This window comes from Pogona vitticeps, chromosome 4 (assembly GCF_051106095.1).
Source record: "Pogona vitticeps strain Pit_001003342236 chromosome 4, PviZW2.1, whole genome shotgun sequence".
NCBI lineage: Eukaryota > Metazoa > Chordata > Lepidosauria > Squamata > Agamidae > Pogona > Pogona vitticeps.
This window is the reverse complement of record NC_135786.1, coordinates 62,595,328-62,615,290: the sequence shown is the minus strand read 5'-3', so window position 1 is coordinate 62,615,290 and position 19,963 is coordinate 62,595,328. Positions and strand designations below refer to the sequence as shown.

The window sequence follows — 19,963 nt, the reverse complement described above, 5'->3', positions numbered from 1 at the left end:
CACATTTGGCTTGGTCTTCTTTTTGATAGCAGCAAACTGAATACCAGAGGTCAAGACCGCCTGTAGCAAGGCTACTCATATTGTGTTTAGACAGGATATTGCACGATGGCTGCTGAATTATAGCTAGAGTGAATATAACTTGGATAAATTTTTAAGTGCCCTAAAAATCTTCCTGAGGCACACTTCTCAACTTTCAATTTGTCTAAATGATTTGCCATGTTCCATGATTACATATATCCCTTCTCCTTTACTGACCCTAACATCTCTTGTTGGATGGATTTCAGGGGAACCTTAACACCAGAGTAAAGACAAGCTTCTATCTTTCCTTGTTGTTCCTGTTGACAGTTCCTAGACTGAACTGACAGGGGTAGCTAGAAAATGGAAAGCCAAATGTATGTATGGAGAGGAGTCTACACATGTGGCTGATTGCCACATTTGATGGGTTGGGATGGGATCTACCAGCAGAGACAGAAGTTTTTTCATCAGACTGGGGATAAAATTCAATGTCTAGGTAACACTTGCTCCATCCACCATCAGTTGACTCTTTACCTAGTCATAGAGCCAAAATTTTAAGCTCCAGTATTGCTATAGGAAAGCAGAAGTGCAAAGAAAACAAAATATCTATCTATTTTACCTGTGGCTAATGCAGATGCATATTGCTATTGTCTTTGTTTGCAGTTAATGGAAATTTCCATCTTGTATCCTTCCCAGTAGGATTGCAGGAAATCATGTGAAACCTGCCTCACTGTCTGACTTGTAAAACTCAATTTTCAGCTTGGGATTTTGTTTGAATGGAGTTCTCCATGGCTTTAAACACTTGGCGGTGCATTTGGACTTCCTTCCATGCCTTTTTCCTCCTCCTCAGTTTTTTATCATCTAGCCAGATGAAAAATTCTATTGTAATCACTGATAGTTTCTTAATGCTTCTTAATGCCACTGCATCTTAGAATTTTAGAGGATCTTAGATTATGTTTTTTTTCTCTCTGTAGGCCAATGTGAAGTATTCTCCTTGTCAGGCTCAAGGGGTGATATTAATATGTATATTAGAACATATAATAATGAACACAGCTAATCCTAGCATAAGTATTATTCCAATATTAAATCCAGATCTAATGTACACACATTTTCCATCATTGTGCCCTAGAAAGTGTTGTCCAAGTAGAGAATGAGTCATACTAACAAGCTACAGCAATATATGTTTTTTAGCTACAAAGCAATCTAAATGTTTTGAGATTAAAGTCAGCTCAGTGATTTAGGTATCTGGCAGGGAGCTCGTCGTCGTTTAGTCGTGTCCAACTCTTTGTGACCCCATGGACCAGAGCATGCCAGGCCCTCCTATCTTCCACTGCCTCCCGGAGTTGTATCAAATTCATGTTGGTTGCTTCGCAGACACTGTCCAGCCATCTCATCCTCGGTCGTCCCCTTCTCCTCTTGCCGTCACACTTTCCTAACATCAAGGTTTTTTCCAAGGAGTCTTTTCTTCTCATGAGATGGCCAAAGTACTGGAGCCTCAACTTCAGGATCTGTCCTTCCAGTGAGCACTCAGGATTGATTTCCTTTAAAACTGATAGGTTTGTTCTCCTTGCAGTCCAGGGGATTCTCAAGAGCCTCCTCTAGCACCACAATTCAAAGGCATCAATTCTTCAGCGGTCTGCTTTCTTTATGGTCCAGCTCTCACTTCCATACATCGCTACTGGAAAAACCATAGCTTTTACTATGCGTACCTTTGTCGGCAAGGTCATGTCTCTGCTTTTTAAGATGCTGTCTAGGTTTGTCATCGCTTTCCTCCCAAGAAGCAGGCGTCTTTTAATTTCGTGGCTGCTGTCTCCATCTGCAGTGATCATGGAGCCCAGGAAAATAAAATCTGCCACTTCCTCCATGTCTTCCCCTTCTATTTCCCAGGAGGTGATGGGACCAGTGACCATGATCTTAGTTTTTTTGATGTTGAGTTTCAGACCGTTTTTTGCACTCTCCTCTTTCACTCTCATTACAAGGTTCTTTAATTCCTCCTCACTTTCTGCCATCAGAGTGGTATCATCTGCATATCTGAGGTTGTTGATATTTCTTCTGGCAATCTTAATTCTGGCTTGGTATTCCTCCAGTCCAGCCTTCCGCATGATGTATTCTTCGGCAGGGGAGCTAGAGGTTGGGAATTTCATTTCCCACTGTGCATCTGGGAAAAATAGTCAGCTTTTCTAACCTTGGGTAAACTGCACAGTTCCAGAATGCCCCTAGAACAGACCTGGGCATAGTGCAGCCTGCGGGCCACATACGGCCTGCGAGCCGCTCCTGTCCGGCCCGCAGGTCGTCGTTCCAGTCCGGTCTGCACGTCACCACTCCTGCCTGGCCCGCCTGTTGCTGCTGAGTGAGCTGGAGTGCTGGCTCCGGTCACCCAGCATGGCAGTAAGCAAAACTCACCAGATCTGGCGCTGGGATCTCGCAAGTTTTGAGTGTTACTCTTGAGCTGCAGGCTGCAGAGCCTGTTGCTCAAGAGGCCGGACGCGATCCTTGCCCAGGCGACGTGAAGACGCACCACATTGCCAGTGCAGGATAGAAGACAGTCAGAGAGGAAGGCTGCGGGGGAAAGGGGGACAGGTGAGTTAGCTCAGTATCGGTCCCCCCCCCCCGCGCGGTGAACGAATTACAACGCTCACATAGTTAACTCCCTTAAAAGTTAGGGAGTTAACTATGTCAGACTTGTAGTTTGTTCACCGCCTGGCCTCAGTCAATGGGGGCCTATTACTACCCACAAATTGGGGGCCTATTACTATCCACCTAATGGTGGCCTATCTTTAAGTAAAGTTGGTTCGGCCCCCGAACACAGTTCAGATTTTGCATGTGGCCCCCTATAGAAATTATTTGCCCACCCCTGGCCTAGAAGAAGGGACTGGTCAGACACCTCTGACTACTCTGTACCTAGAAAACACTGGAACGGGTCACCATAAATCAAACTTGACTTGACTGCACATAATTATGATTAAAAATACTGTTTGCTATTTAGCAACAGCAGTTTCTGATTCTATGCACCTTTTATGCTGGTAAACTTTTTATCTTAGAACCCATTGCATTTTAAGAGCCCCCAACTGGGGATGTTTAGAATTTCCCCATTAGGAACACTGGGATTATCAAGAGCTGTTTTCTGAAAAATGGGGGATTTGTCATTTTTTCTTTTTGTACAATTATTAATATGCTATGTGTGAAGAGCAGATAGCTTTTTTGAGGAAGAGGGATAGCATGTTGTTGTTGTTGTTACATTTTCTTAATTCTTGAACAGCATGCTCAAGTGAGAAAATTGTGTTAGTCCTCTTAATGTATCTACTAGCATGTGAATATTTTTCATGGGACACCAAGTTGGGTTGCCATATTCCAGTTCTCCACATCTGGTACCCTAATCTGTATATTATACAAATTAGTCTCATTTGCACACTGTGTAACTTTTTATAACATTTATATTAATATCTACACTTTATATTATGCAAAGTAAGCATATTAATCATTCCATTGTTTTTCTATGAATATGTTTTAGTCTCATCATCATTTACTTAGTAATCATTGATCTCAGAGCAAGTATGCATAACAGTCAGGGTACTAGACTTTGAACAGAGAGACCTATGTTCAGGTCCTTGCTTTGTCACAAAGGTATCCTTGGGCCACTTGGTATTCCGCAGTCAAACCCATTTTACAGGTTGTTTTGGAAGAAGAGGGGAGAGAGGAACCATTCTTGGTGCATAGGCATTAAAAACCATGACATTTTGCCATACATATTGGCTTCTGGTGATAATCTCAAAAGATGGTTCTGGCCTTCTACCATCAATTTGTATTAATGGCAGGAGGAGGAGGAGGAGGAGGTACAAGATCCTACAGATCCATAAAAATCCCTAGAATCTCCCACAAGTGACACAGTGTCGTCTTCTTTGCAAGGAAAAATACAGGGGAAGGGGAGGACAAATTGCAGAAATCAAAATGGGATTTCTGTCAGAGAAATAGTTTTGTTATAACTATAAAATATCCCAGCTTAACTTTATTTATTTAATTTATTTAAAATATTATTATCAAGCCTTTCTCCTTAAAAAGAACCCAAGGGTTTCTTTTCAGTATCGATCTATCTGTCTGTCTATCTGTCTTTCTCTCTGCCTGTCTGTGAGTGCCAATTCAATGTGGTACTCCCTTCTTAAACCACTGTCCCATCAGCTGATATTTTGTTTCACTTTTAGGTGTTGTAATGTAGTAAGGAATGAGATTCAAAGCAGAGCTTGAAGATTTTTTGATCTAGAACGTCCAGAAATCTCCAAACTATAATAATCACTCACCATGTTGGCTGGGGGATTATGGGATTTGTAATCCAAGAAAGTAACTTTATCAATCTCTACTTTCTAGTAAGTATATATATTTTATTTTCTATGCATATTTACTTAGATGTAAGACTAATTTAACTTGGTAGGATACACATCTGGGTAAATAGTTCAAAAAGATATACTAAGATTAATACATGTAGAATTAGTTCTTCATAAAGAACATTATTTTCTTATCATTGTTTGAAATTGTCTTCCAGAGATTTTAGATTAACAGCACCCATAAACTCTACAACAATAACTAGTTGTGGATTCTAATGGTTTATACTCTACCCTCCTCCTTTCTTGTTTATGCCAACCTTTCTTTCCTCAGTACAGCATCTAGTGAAGCTCCTAGAACCCTATGGAAGATAAAATGGAATTTTGTGTTTCTGAAATGCAGTACAATTGTAAATTAATAGAGCTGGAAGGAACCGCAAGAGGTAGAAGTCAGCCCTTTGCCAAAGCAGGAAATCAGTAAGATGTTCAGAACTGAGAAAATGTCTTTTTTTGGATTACAGTTCCCATAATTCCTCAACTACCATTCATTGCTATGGTGTCATGACTTTCTAAGCATATTTGGAGGCAGCGCTGCAACAGGCGTCAGCTATGTGCAAACAAGCTAGGGACGAAGCACTCCTAAAGTGGCAAAACATATCTTATATAATTTATACAATCTCTGTGATATCCTGTCAAACTGTGGGTGGCTTCACTCATTGGCTAATTGCAGAAAGGTTTGATTATCACTAAAAAATTGGTGAAAACAATGACTGCATGTTTTGTCTTATATTTCCAGTTTTATAAAGGATACAGACTTACTTTGAATAGAACAAAAAGCTTGGCATTTGGACCACTTGATGGGCTAAATAGGCACCAGATGGCATATCAAAAAGCCAGTAAACCTGGCCAGGAGGTTGGCCAGCCTAGGTCCCACCCCTAATCATGCTTATTTTCCTCTCCCCTCCCCTTTCCCCTGTGGTTGGCTTAATCTTTTTAGAACAAACTTTGAATTTTCCCCAGTGTCTTCAAGCCTGATACAATTTTTAAACTCAAGATCCCCTTCAATTTTCATCAGGTGCTTTAGTTGCTAATGATCAGGGAAGAGTGCCTAATACACAGCATTTATCATCAATGTAAAATATGCATACCTGCCATTCATGTTTCCTGTTTGCCTGATTGATGTTTGTTGCCAGACACAACACCATGGCAGGTATGCATATTTTACATTGATGATAAATGCTGTGTATTAGGCACTCTTCCCTGATCCTGCACTTAGTAGTAGCAGAGTGCCATCATGGTGACTTATGGTGACCTTTTGCAGGGTTTTCCAGGTAGAGAGTAATCAGTGCTTTATTATTCCCTTCTTGGGGGGGGGGGAGTTCCTGGAACTGTGCAGTTTGCCCAAGGCCCCACAGGCTGGCTGTATTCACAGGAGGCATGGTAGGGAATCAAACTCCCAAAATCTGGGTCTACACCTGGATACTTAAACCACTGAGCTCTCCAATCAGCTACCTGGACCTAGTGTTAGCTTTTTAATGGCACAGAACAACATATGCACAGAATCTATGAACCCCGGGAGACTGGAGACATAACTCATTTGTTTATGTGTGTTCTGAGGCTCATCAATGTACTACTTAAACAGCTGGCTCCTACTTCCTAATACCCCACTGTTCTTGATTATTATCATGTTGATCCTTGCTTCCTCCTGCCAGTCAGGTGTCAGGTGTTGTTAGTTCCTTGTGCTTGTGCCCAGGAGAGGGAGTATTATATAGTGGTTAATGCTAGATTGGAACTTGAGAGATCCAGCCACAAAAACCACTGTGCAATCTTGGGCTTGTCATAGTCTCTCAGTTCCTCACAAATTTGTTGGAAGGAGGAGAATCATGTACACATATTTGCGCTCACTGGAGCAAATACAAAATATATAAATGCAACTTACAAATACAGTAAATAAGTGCTAGAAGAACATGCTTTGCATGCAGAAGGTCCCAATTTCAGTCTCTGGCATCTCTACAAACAGCTGGAAAAACTCCAGTCACCAATCTTGGACCATCAGGGTTGCCAGTGTCAGTACATAATGAAGCAAGACAGACCAGTGGTTTGACTCAATATAAAGAAACTTCCAAAGCAAGAGAGAGAAGAAGAAAACTCCTAGGCGTGTAATTCCTGAGAAAATATGTCACATAGAAAAATATACATGTCTCTGGGCTAAAGAAGATCTAATTTTAATTACACAGTTGGCCCTTCCGGGATGGCATGTAATGGATCTGGATCAGGTTTGTGGCCCTGGAGATGCTTTAACTTTTTTCCTTCGGGTCCAGGATCACTGGCCAGACAAGCTGCCATTGGTACAGTATTACTGTATTTTATTATTTATTTATTTTATTTATATCCTGCCTATCTAGTCGATTAAGACCACTCTAGGCGGCTTACAACAAAACATACAACAATATATATAAAAACAATTTTACATAAAGGGAAAACTTTCAACAAGGTAAGACAAAGAGTAGGGAGAGGAAAAGAAGGGGAGGTCAGGAATTACTATTACTATTCCAACTTGAATAGGTCCTCCTTACTTTACAACAATACACACTTGGGCTATGGGAGTTGTAATCTATATACTGTACATGTGAAAGCTGGGGAGGGAAGTTGCCCAGACCCTTTCTAAAAAAATTATTCCCTCCAGGTCCAGAAAGTCATTATTCGTGTATTTGTCAGTGTCGCATTTTTCAGTAAGGTTATCAAAGCTGATCACCAAAACAAAGCTGATATTGTGAGCTTGTTTTCTTTCCTTGTTCATGTGGGAAGCACCATGAGCTGCAGTATGGAGACAGAATATGGTTCTACTAATGCTGGATTTAACTGTGAATAAAATTTGGATCTTTTTGTTATGTGGAAGGACTATAAGATAGAATTCTTTTAAGAGCCTTGTCTATACCGTACCATTCTTGCCACCATATGGCTTTCTGATCTGTAGTTCAGGTAGTGTTTTCTAATAAGTGTTGTTATTTCCTTGGCCCATGTGGATCGGGATAAACTCCAGTCACTTTTTGACAGCCCAAATTTTGTTTGAGGTAAGAAATTATTCTTACTTCTTTGTGTATTTTGCTGGATCTTTCTGACTTTTTGTCGTTAATGTCCAGAATGGTAACTACGAAGTTTTAATACCAGATGATTTTGTTGTAGTAGAATGACAGTGGTTGCGTTTTTACTGTAAAAGTGGGTGTAGTTTTCTTTTTCTTTTTGTAGGATGGGGATGGGGATGGAGGGAAGCATTTATTATCCAAACAGTTGCCCATAGCCAGGTGGCCCATTAACAGAAGGGCCCTATCCTGTCCCTTTAATTGAGTCGGTCTCTTGGCTCTCCCAGCTGGTGTGGAAACAGAGCAGGGGAGTGCATTTGGGTGGCCCAGCTGGGAGGGAGGAGGTACCCAAGCCAGCAATTTATCCCTGTAATTATAGGGATAATTCTAAAGGCCTGTTCCACTGCCCGGGAAATGGCTTTGCTGAAGCAGAGGGAGAGAAAGGGAGAGACGGTGTCAGCATGTGCAATCCAGGCTGAGGCGCTGCTTTTGTCAACACCAGGTAATTGATCTCCCCAGCTCCTCCCTTTGGACAACTGTCCATTTCTCAGCTGAGTGGAGAGAGGTAGCTCCTTGTGTAATTTGCTTGCAGCCAGAGCTGAGAAAAGTTACTTTTTGGACTACCAGTCCCAGAATCCCTCAGTCAGGGAGGCCAGTCCCCAAAAAAAGCAATTTTCTTTTAATCCAAAAAAAAGTGATGTTTTCAAAGTATGTCATCAAACTTTAGTTGAATGCCCATATGACAATTCCCAGACAGGGTGTTTATTGGTTTCTCAAATATAAAAGATGGAGACAGAAAGTAAAGGCTACTGGGGAGTAGTCTCACTGTGCAGTCCCACCTTAAAGTATTGTTGTCAGTGGCCCTTTGAGACAAGCTCTACATCTTGGCCTTGCCACGCAGGCTTATTTTGCAGAAGAAAATTGACTAGGCCTTTGAGGTACAAATCCTGCTGAACGTGCTGTGGTGATGTTCTTAGATGAGCCAGCTCTGAGTTACTAGGCATCTATCCATTTGGCTCTGTCCCAACCAGTTCTGCTTGTTCTGTTGCCCTTGTTGGTGCCCAGCTCTGCTGCTGTGGGGAAACAGGAGGAGTTGTGTGGGGGAGGCAGGCAGAGTTCAAAGTGTTTGGGAGCATGCTGCAAGGTATCTTTTGGGCCAAAGAGCCCTTACTAGGAAAAGGCTGCTAATAAACATGATGTGCCATCAAGTCAATTCCAACTCACGATGACCCTTTCCAAGGTTCTCTATGTATAGATTACAGTACTGAGAAGTGGTTTACCATTTCCTTCTTCTGGGGCCACTCTGAGGCTGTGCAGCTTGCCTAAGACTATAGAAACTGGCTTTTCGCCTGGAAGGCGCAATAAAAATCTGGCTTTTCCAGGAAGATGAAGTGCTGAAGATATACAAGACCCCACAAGGTTCAAGGTGTCAGCCCACTGACACAATGGAACTCTTAATACTTGAGGATCTCCAGCACCTAAAAACCTCAGCATTTGCAAAGAAGTGGCTTAGTGTTTGTGTTCCTACTAATATGATGTCATTTAAAAACTGTTACAAAGACTGTGGGAGTGAGATACGGTATCTCTGGGGTGTGTCTGTGTGCAATGCATGTGGGATGGAATGAGAGATAATCCAATCTAATGCTCAAAGCCAAAGCAGCAGTACAATTGGGGTCTGATGAAGAGAGAAAGGGGGACCTTTTGCATGAAAAAGGAAAGGCTTCCTTTGTTAATTGGAGTAAAAGGAATTTGCATAGGACTCCTCATTAATATGCTCACTGTTGCTACCTCACTAGGTCCTGGAATCCCCCCCCCCCTTGCATCAGACAATGCTGCTCTCTCAGTGAAGGGGAGGGTGGAGAAAGCAAGAGCAGTGGAGGAGGGGTGCTGTGGCACACTGAGCGACAGTACCTAGTTTAACCCCCTCCCCATCAGACAAAAAGATTGCCCCATGTAAAGCATACTTTGGCAGCCCCTCTCATTTTGCCTTGTCTTTTCATGTTGCTCCCTGGTTAATTAGGGTGTTGGAATTTGAGGCTTCCTCATTCCCTTTGAAGCTTCAGATTGTCCTGTTCCAAATTAACCCTAATTACAAGGAATATCTCCTTGTTCTTTTCCCTTCTTCACAACACTTGCAGATGCACTGTCGTGTCTCCTCCAAACTTTGCTAATAAATAAATGCCTCCAGCATCCCATTGTCGCTTGGCCTAGGACAGGATGAGAAAAAGGTTGCTGAGAGGACACTGTCTTGAGGCAATTTCCAGTTGAGTTCAAGAAATTTGCAAGATTGGCAGACATGAGAGGCACAATTTCTAGCTATGTTTTTCTTATTTGTGAGGGGTGTGTGTGTGTGTGTGGAGGGGGTGTTTCTGCTCTGGCCATCATATGGCAGAAAGTAATCTCCCAGCACATTTGGGAATGAGACTTGTCCATCTGATGAAGGGTTTTTCTAATTTTGATGATCTCTTTGCCTGTGGTTTCAAACTTTGGACTGAATATATTCTCCACCCTTCCTTAACTTTCTAGTTGTACATGTGGTTTCTCTCCTGGGTGGCCTGCTGAAGATCAGCACAGCTCAGCATGATTCCTGGTGCCTTGCCTCCCAAACAGCCTGGAATGGTTTAGATTCTGCCTCTGATGCTCTCTTCCAGCTTTTCTAGCTTGGACATATGAGTGCCTGTCCTCTCTCTATGTTCCTTGGCATAGCTTCCTTCCTCATTGGCACTGTAGACTTTCCTTTGGAGAGAATGGAGTGGAAGTAAAATAGAATGCCTGTCAGTCAGTTTAGTTTAAAAACAAATATCCAGTCACAAAATATTAGAATTTATGCTAACCCAATGTCAAAAAATGTTAGGTTTGAATGAGACACAAGTAGAATTGTTCATCTCAGCAGTGAGATTGAAGAAATTGAGAAATATAATCTCTGATGGGGAACTGAGAAGAAGCAGGAGAGTGAGCACTGACAAGGAACAGTTTTACCAAGTTGTGGTCTTCAAATTATCCTCATTTAATTTTTGTACATGTAACCATTAGTTGAATCAGAGAAATGTAAGAGAAAAAGGTAACATGCACCCTCTCTTTCTTTGAGAGATACAGAACAGTTTTAGTATGAATCATAGTTTTATAGGCTATCTCTAGAGACCAGTTGGATAGAATCATTTAATGGTGTTCCAAGAAAAGAAATCTTTGATAATAAAACTGGAGTGATCAAAATTCTTCCCTTTAAAATGATCGGATTGCCATCTATAATGTGCATTAAAAACAGACTGAAGGCTGCTTTTATGGTTTGCATCCTTTCAGTTATTCCTTCTAAAACCTACATTAATAATTGATACATTTAAGATGAAGTGAGGCTGCTAGTGTGCAAGTGTCCTGTAGTGCAGAGGTCCCCAACCCCCAGTCCGTGGCCCCATGATGGTCCGTGGGCTTCCTGGAACTGGGTCGCGGAAACAGATCTCTGCCTCCCTGTACACACGCATAGTGGGTGTGTCATGCTTGCGGAGGGGAGTGTTGCACTTGGGGAGGGACGTATCACGCTCATGGCTGGGCATGTTGCGCTCTGCGCGTGAACATGATACACCCGTCCCCAAGTGTGACATGCCCACCCACGAGTGCGGAGGTGCTCCCACCCCCCCCACGCATGGAGCCCGCACCCCCAACAGGTCAGCAGTCCCAAAAAGCTTGGGGACCGCTGCTGAAGTGTAATTTTTGATTCTTCCCTTTCCAGTAGTTATTGCTGCTGCCATAATAAAAGTATACATTAAAAATTTACCTGGGCTTTGTAGACATTTAACTTTCATGCCCTCTAAATACTCCTGAGAATCGTAGTTGATAAGGTTGCCAAGAATTCTCTGTCAGCAGTGCTTAACTTCCCTCTCTGTGTCTTTCTCTCTGCATTTTCTGGACTAGACTCCTAGTAAATACTATTTTTAGCTCTGATGGCTTTTAGATACTGATGCTAATGAGACAGTTATTGTCACCACCCAGGAACTAAAGTTTGCTGTGACTCTTGCTATACTTCAGCAATTGGCTGGTTCTCCTGCCCCCTCCATCCTGATCAGAAGACAGAACATAGTAATGGAGGCTAGAAAGCTACGGTTCAAGACAGACCTCTGCAAATGTTCCAACTCTTTATTTGAATGTTCCCACATGTAAAATGGGAATAGTACATGCTTATTGTAAGGTTGATTGAGGGCACATGGACAATACAGATTTCAATGAACCTGAAATTGGTTTAATGTTCATGGCTCCCTGCATCCCCAAAGCAGCAGGGGAATTGTCATCATTTTGGTAAAGGTACTTTGAATGTTTAATAAGGTCATCCTTTTCAAAGACTATGACAACAAAACTGGTTTATACATGTAAGGTAAACATGTCCTTTGACAAATATTGAATTAATATAAATGAATTTGTAAACAATTCTATCTGTCTGAATAATAGTTATAGAGCACTGTAGCGAAATGCCTGTCCATCAGAGGCAAGTGGGGAGGAGCCAAGGATAGGGCAGGAGGGGCAGTTAGAGAGACAGTTGGAAATGTGGAATGGCAGTTAGGGTTGAGAAGAGAGAAGAGGGTTAGAGAATTGAGCTGGGAGTGTTAGGAGAGGGAATTGAGAAGGTTAAACAATATTGAACAAGCAGGAATGAAATTATAAGCACTATACGAGAGATATTGATTGAAAGTATACAGCAGTTTGGAATAAAAGTGATTGCCTACACGATCCTATCCGTGTTAATACCTGATACAGTTCATACGTGATTTAGCTTTATGATATACAGTGGTGCCTCGCATAGCGACGTTAATCCATGCAGCAAAAATCGCTGCTAAGCGGTTTCGTTGCTATGCGATTTTAAAAAGCCCATAGAAATGCATTAAAACCTGTTTAATGCTTTCCTATGGGCAAAAAAACTGACCTTAAAGTGAAGATCCTCCATACGGCGGCCATTTTCGCTGCCTCTTAAGCGAGGAATCGGCGCGAAAACACAGCGGGCAGCCATTTTTTTACCTGGCAGCCATTTTGGAACCGCCAATCAGCTGTTTAAAAATCATCACTTTGCGACGATCGGTAAGCGAAATAGGGAACCGATCATCGCAAAGTGATAAAACCCCATAGGAAACATCGCAATGCGATCGCAAAAAGTTAGTCGCTATGCGGTTTTGTCGTTAAACGGAGCGCCCGTTAAATGAGGCACCACTGTACTTGACAATAAAAGAAGATTTGTTAATTAAACCTCTGATTCCTATGTTCAATAACCCTTAGTTTTGGCAGCACACGTGTATAACATAATTGGTATTAGGAGAATACCTGGTGGCAGCTGGAAGAGAAAAAGGGTGTGATCCTTTGTGAGGGCCAAATAAACAGGGGCCACAAGGATGATCACCACAAGCACTTTTCTAGATGGAGTTCCTCAGAACTTTGTGAGAAAAATGTGAGGTGAGGTATTTGCCAGTTAAAGATGATTAATGACAGACAAAGTACCTTCAAAGATGGCATTATCTGCAGTGGTTCCCAACCCAGGTGTACTTGGTCTAAAACTCCCAGAAATTTTCACCACTACTGATAGATAGGGGGCAAGGATGAGGTTCTGATATAACATATACGAAGTACTGGTTGCTAACACTACCTGTGCTGGTCAGGATTTCTGGGAGTTATAGTCAAAGAACATCTGGGGACCTGAGGTTGGGATCCACTGTTCTACTGTGATGTGCAGCCAGAGAGGAGTATTGTATCAGAAACTGTGCTCTCAGTTTCTTCAGGCTGACTGAAAGGCCCAAGAGACATGAACACTGCCTGGAGAGAACTTTGGCATTCCATGCAATCTGCACCAGAGTCCTTCTCTCTGTATAGCAGTTTTGATGCAGACTTGAAAAGAATTCCTTGCCAATCAGAACCCCCTTCACTTACGAATTTAATGAAGGAGTGTGACTGCCAGAGAGCAGTGCTGTGCTGCTGGCTTACTCCAAGTGTTGGTCATGTTGCTGACATTGCTTCTAAAAAGTCGAACTGTGTGCATGTACTGGAGCTGTAACTTTTCAGTTACTTTTATAGTTATTAGGGTGTGACTTCACTTAAGGGTGAAAGAGGAATATTACATGGTTGAAATGCTGCCTCTTGTGTTGCTGCCTCCTGCTCTTTTCTGGCTATCGAGGACACGATGAGGTGGATGGAGGAGAGTGTGTTTGTACTACAGACCAGCAGAATTTATTAAAAGATTATTAAAGAACAATTGTATTTTAAAAAGCAAAGAGTTGCTTTTTAAAAGTTAAATAGCTAACTAGTTTCCGGGGTGTTGGAACTATACGTGTAACAAAGTACTTTTAAAAATAACGTTCTAGGTTCTGCTTTGTGTTGACTGCAGCTTCTCATATGTATTCCTTTCTGTCCTCTGTTGCAACCACACAGGTTACAGTCTACAGTGGAGGTCTTGTTTGGGGAGAGCTTCATAATCCCTCTTCAGAAATCCTATATTTTCAAACTGCTTTCTTCCTGCTTCCTCCCACTTCTCAGGGTTTCACTAATGGTGTGTGGAAGAAACAGTTTGGTGGGTGATAGTTTTTGGCAGAAAAATCCCCAGAATCCCTTTCCTATGATAGTTCTGGTATCAATCTAATTCTTTGCAGCTGTATTTTGTAAAATAAAAGCCCAACCACATCATTTCAAGGAAAAGGCACGGGTGATCAAGAACTACATATTTCTGTTTTGTACAGTATTTTGATCTGTCCTAACTAAGGACTTGTCTACATGGACTCATTGGAGTGGGGTGGAGTGAGCTAAATAGGGTCACTACAGGTCAAGCTGGAGCTATGGTATGCAATTTGGTGTAATCTTTGCATCTAAATGGCATACCCACTCAAGTGATCCTATTTGGCCTGGCTCCTTCTGCTTTCAATTGTCCATGTTGTGAAATGGCTTAAGAAGGCAGGCACTTCAGCATATTGACAAATTAAATATTTCGTCTGTTCTATAGACTATATGAGGGCAGTGCTGATGTACTGTATAGCTTATAAAAATAAGTAATAAGAGAAACCTGCCCACAGCCGAATCTTCCACCATATACTGGCAGCAAGTCAACCTGACCTTTTTTTAAAAGTCACAAATAAAAGAGGAAAAAGTCTCTCTTGTGGCTCCCTCCTGTCACCTCCAACTTATTAGAGGAAGTTTAATTTTTCAAAATAAATTTCTAATTTTTAATTGCCTAATGCAGCTTTTAAAAAAACTTCCTTCCCCCCTTCACAGAACAAAGGAAATATTTAATTTGCTAATATCCTGAAGTAGTTGCCTTCAGATTGACAGTGGAAGGAGCCTTGACAGTTAAAAGCTTGCTTTAGTTCATTTCCAGCAATCACATGTGTTAGAAACAAACAGAAATGGAGCTGTCCTACCCATACCAAAAAAGTAAAAGCCCTGGGGCTCTGGAGATGGGCTGGTTTGCGCCAGAGATTACGTCATGTGATAGCCAGGAAAAAAAGCAAAGCAGCCCATCCCCATAGCGGACTAAGCAGTGTGCTAAATCTCCATCTGATCACATCCTAAGTAGCCAACTAAGGGTTCAATCATAGCTCTCTAATGATGATGCCTAGGACAGGTCAGGCCTATGTTTTGCTTCCTTGTTGCTGGAGAACAGCATTGCCAGGGAAGCTGTATCATAGTGGAGGCTCCTGTTATGCTTTGGGAAGCTACACTGATTGTGGTCCTGCAGGGTGGGCCAATAGAAAACCCCAAAAGGAGAAACCAAACCCAAAACTGCTTTATTTTCCAATAGGAGCTCTTCAGTTAGGTCACCCTCGAAAGGGATATCGTTAATCAGCACCTTGGGGGCAAATTATGAGTGCACTGATTTCCCAGACTAAAGAGCTCACTGAAACTGCTCCCACTAAAATATGAGGTGACCATCCAGAAGACATGGTAACAAATGTGTTGGTTTATTCCTTCCCAGGCTCACTTAGAGTTGCTTTGTAACACACAGAATTTCCAGTCAAAGAGTGTGGAAATGCATCCTTTAACCATCTTGATTACCTTGAAGAATAAGACTGTAGGAAGTGATCATGTGAAAGTATCCTCAGTTCCAGGAAGGCAGTTACATGTAGAAGTACAGTATATGAACTCTGATGTCTCTTTCATTCTCCACAGAGGGCAGCCGTGTCAGCCAGGAGCTCCAATATACAAAGGAAAAGCTAGGAGAAGAGTCTCTCTACACATCTCAGATGCTGATACAAACTCCGAAACAGGAGGGAGAAAATATCCTGACCTCAGAAGCCTTGGAAATGCACCTTGAAGCTGCTCTGGCTGCTAGTAAAGTGCAAGTCTTACTCTATGGAAAGTAAGTCTGAAGTGGAAGATCTGTCATACAGTAGTAGCAAGAATGTCCTTACTGGGTTAGATTAGGAGCGTCTTTGAGCTATGCGTCCTCCAGAGGAGTTCCTTTGTATGATCTTCCAACCCTCAGAGGCCTGTTGGGTGGGTAGGGGACACAAGAGAGGGCCTTCTGAATGGCTCCTTCCAGTCTGTGAAAGTTCCTTTGGAGAGAGGGAGGGAGGGGTGACCCTCACCTTTCTACTGGAAAGCAAAGACTTTTTTATTTGGCAATGCTTATGGTGATAGACTGCCTGCTGAATAAGTAGCTTTCCTCTGATGAGTGTTGTACTATCTCATTTAAATGCTTTTAACTTGCTTGCGATTCACTTTTTTTTTATTTTATAACTTTTATATTTACTTTAATCTTGTTGTAAGCTGTCTTGAGTTCCAGTTTTGGAGTAAAGATGTGCTATAAATTAAATAAACAATAAAATACTGAGTCCCCCTCAGCTTACTTGTAATTTTTTATTTTATTTTAGCTTTGCATTCTGCATTTATCAGTGGCCACCAACTAGGTATTTTTGTGTACTTGTAAGCAAGACATTGCAGGTTGTAGCTTTTGCCTGATGTTTTTGTTCATTGTATATTATTTAGAGGTATACTGCCTCTGTACAAGGATGTTCCTTTTAGCCATCAATAGGCAGTTGTTTTATTATTATTTGCTAGCATCTCTCTCTGTAGAGAACCCTTTAAATTTCTTATGGCCTCTGCTTTCTCTTTCAGGTCTTGGGATCTCAACAAAATATGCTACAAGTCAGGTGTTCCCATAATTGAGAATGGAATGATTGCACGGGTGAGTTGTCAAAGGAATGCATGCATCTACAGAACAAACAGGGATTTCAGTAGTACCTATGGAAAGAAGGTGAATCAGCTGGGGACATTCTCTTTGTTAAATAGTTGGGAAGATGCCAGTTGGCTAAAAAGTGGGTGGGTCCTGTAGAGATAAGTTGGAATCTTTGTTTTATTTTTATAAAGATGCTGCCAAAAAGCATCATTCTGGGTTCAGACACTGGAGAATTTCTGCAATCACATCTATGTATTTGTGATAAGAGCTAGCTATGAGCCTTGTGCTGGGAGAGTAAGAGGGAAGCAATTTTACTCTCAACTGTTTTGTCAGTTGTCTGGATTGTAAAATATTGCTCTACTGACTCTTTTTTGGCCACAAAAGCTTATTATTGATTGGAGTTAAGTGGATTGCTGTTCTCAAGAAGAAGACCTCCAAAACAAGCTTCCAGAATTTCAGATGGTGATGAATGATTTCAGATTGTGGGATTTGTATGTGGGACTATGCTCTCTGGTTCCCAAAGCATTTCTCTGTTCCAAGAGAGTGAAAGAGAGTCAAGTTTTTGGTTACAGTAGAAAGAGTAGTCTGACTTGCAATGAAATTAGATGATTACTTAGGCAAATCAAGGAAGAGAGAAGGGATCTGAAGAGAACTAAAAATGAGCTTGCGTATTTTATTTGTAATTTTTTTTCTTGTCACTGCCAGATGATCGAGAAGCTCTTTCCCTGTGTTATCGTGACCCCACTGGACTGCTTCTGGGATGGTGCCAAGCTTCAAGGTGGCTCTGCTTACCTTCCGTGAGTTCCTGCTTTTCTTACATATCTTTCTGTTCCATTGTGGTTGACTTATAGACAAATATGTCTATAAGAAGAATGTGTACTAATTTACGTACTCAGAACAAGAACTGAGAATTTCCAGCTAATGAAATTGCAAGCTCTTTTTTGTGAATAGTGCTATGCAGTTCTGTTAGAGAGATCTTACATGGTTCACTGTCTCTGTTTCATTTCCCTTATGTCACAGCCATTTTGAAATATTGGCAGAAATTCTGTTGTGTGCAAATGGCATATCTTTTAGACACATATTGCAATAGATTAAAAAATCTCCATAGATATTATCTGTTGCATGTTGAGTTACATGACTCTGTCAACAGCTAATGCTTACAGACATTTCTTAATTTATTATAATTTACATCTAAAAGTTATGCCATTTTTGTATCTGCACAGCAGGATTTCAGCCACTGTCCCTGGGGCTTCATCAGCTGACAAAAGTGCTTCCAAACTATTCTGTTGTTCTTACTATAATAATAGTTCTTGCTATTATTAGTATTTAACACTTCACCTAAATGTCTCAAACAGTTCAGTTGCACAATCACAGTAATTATCTGCAGGCTAAGGCAATATCATCTTCCTGGTATGAAAGGGGGCATTACTAAATGCTAACAGTTAGAATCTTTCTTTTTTTCTTTCCAGTACATCCATGATATGAAGTAGGTTTACCCAACTACTAGCTCATGTTCTCACTTCCTATGGCATCTCAGTCCTCATCTCAGTCCAGCAAAGAGGAAAGCATCTCCATGTATCAAGAATGCTTGGCTGAGATCGGGGGTGGGGGGAGCAGTCTGGGGAATGTTTCAGACAGATGTCTCAGTAAGGCACATACACAGGATTACCCCAAAACATAGTGATACTTTTATATGTTTGACCACAAAGTCAGAACTGAATCAAATGTGTGCCTTTGGAGGTAGCCTTTCCTGGGCAGATACAAAAGCACTGAGGATGACGATTGGAGGTAAGCCTCTAGTCTCTGATGACAGATGGGTTTCTTTTGAAAAGTATCTTACAGAGTCATCGATTTCTTATGCAGATAGCCATAGATTTTTATCTGATATCTGGATGTGTTCTTTGGCAATTTTGCGCAGAATTATTTTCCATCTTGTTGCTCACGCTATATTTGTCTGACTTACAGTGTATGTTCTGTATTACTGCTTGTATGGGAAACAAACATACAGATCTCAGTTCATTCATTAGAGATTCTAGACAAGGACTCTGGGCACGTATAGAACTGAAACTTTTCAGCAGCATTTATATGAAAGAGGATGACATGGCACAGGCAGAAAAGCCCTGTAATAATGCTCCACAAACACCAGCAGAATATGTCAATACCATCATAATGCTACAGCTTTCCTTCTTTTTATATCCCATCCAAATATAGTCAAGGGGGCATTGCTTGTCATCGCCTCTTGTTTTAGAACATGACATTAGGGTGTTTGTGTGTGTGCCAGCAAGCTGTGGGTGGTGATATATGGCATCCCGTCTACCAGCCTCCCCTAGCAGAGTTTGCAAATAGATGCAAAACCCCAGATTTTGCTCTCTGCTCCACTTCCAGACCAGAAGAAAAAGATTTTCTCCTGTTCACCATCCCTTCTCAAAGTATCTACTTCAGGACCAAGTGCTTTGTTTTGTTATTCCCTTGCTGCTTTGTAATTATGTTTCTATTAAGGTGTTGGGGTGGGCAAGGGAAAAAGAGAGAGTAAAGATGGGGGAGAACTCCTCTGGAAGCACTGGGGGAGGGAGGACTAGGAACAATAGCCAGCATTCTTTCTGTTTACAAGTGTGTTTGTCCATAAGGGGCCCTGGAGACTTATGCTTTGTCAGCAAACGGCAACACCATGTATTCTCATGCTAATGATACTCTGAAAGCTCCAAGTTGCCCAACAAATGGAATAGTAGCTGTATTCAGTCTGCCACTAAAGAGAAAGGGGACAGTTAGAGAGGGAGAGAAAATGGATACCATAAAAAATTAAAAGGGAGAGAGTTTACTATCAAACTGACCAAAAAATAAAACAAAACAAAATAAAAGGAGTAGTGTAGTAATGTGCAGTGTCTCCCCAAAAACTCAGCACTGTCCAGATGCAAGGTGAAGGGCCTGCTCTCCTTTCATCTCCTTCAGTTGTATCATGTGACTGCTGGCTGTTGTGTGTGTGGTGACTCAATGAACAAAAAAGGAGAGCTGGTCTTAAATCCTCAAAATGAGAGACTTAAAGTCAGTAACTATTAATTTTCTGAAAAACTGTGGCCAGCGAGAGAGAGGATTGCGTTCTCTAGTTTCCTTTTAAAATGTAACAGCTTGTGAGGTATGGGACTTTAGGAACCCACATTGCATAACTACTCAGTTTCTTGCACTGCAGGGGCAGCTGACAAGAAAGTCAGGGTTTTCTTAAGGGTTTTTTTTTTTTCCCCAAAGCCTTCCATGAAAAATACTGAAAGGTCATATTCACGCTCCCTTCCTTTTTGCACCTAGTCTCTTGGGCTCTCTGTTTATGTATAATATCTCTCATACCCCTTCCTCACCTTTCAAACATTTCACATACACATCCCAGAATCTGGCTAGTGAATGGGCTGGAATGGGGG

General features: G+C 41.6%; 1 protein-coding gene across 2 annotated transcripts in view; it reads left to right on the top strand.

Moving 5' to 3' along the window:
* PTCH2 (patched 2) overlaps positions 1-19,963 on the top strand; it is a 65,967-nt gene that overhangs the window by 21,268 nt on the left and 24,736 nt on the right. Inside the window, exons 1-4 of one of the 2 annotated variants that reach the window (XM_020783327.3) lie at positions 7,588-7,916; positions 15,545-15,734; positions 16,493-16,562; positions 17,259-17,350. In XM_020783327.3, the coding sequence (XP_020638986.3) occupies positions 7,829-7,916; positions 15,545-15,734; positions 16,493-16,562; positions 17,259-17,350 (440 nt within the window). In that variant the 5' untranslated portion in view covers positions 7,588-7,828. Of the gene's footprint in view, positions 1-7,587; positions 7,917-15,544; positions 15,735-16,492; positions 16,563-17,258; positions 17,351-19,963 lie in introns of those variants that run through there. The other variant, XM_020783326.3, reaches the window with a different exon arrangement.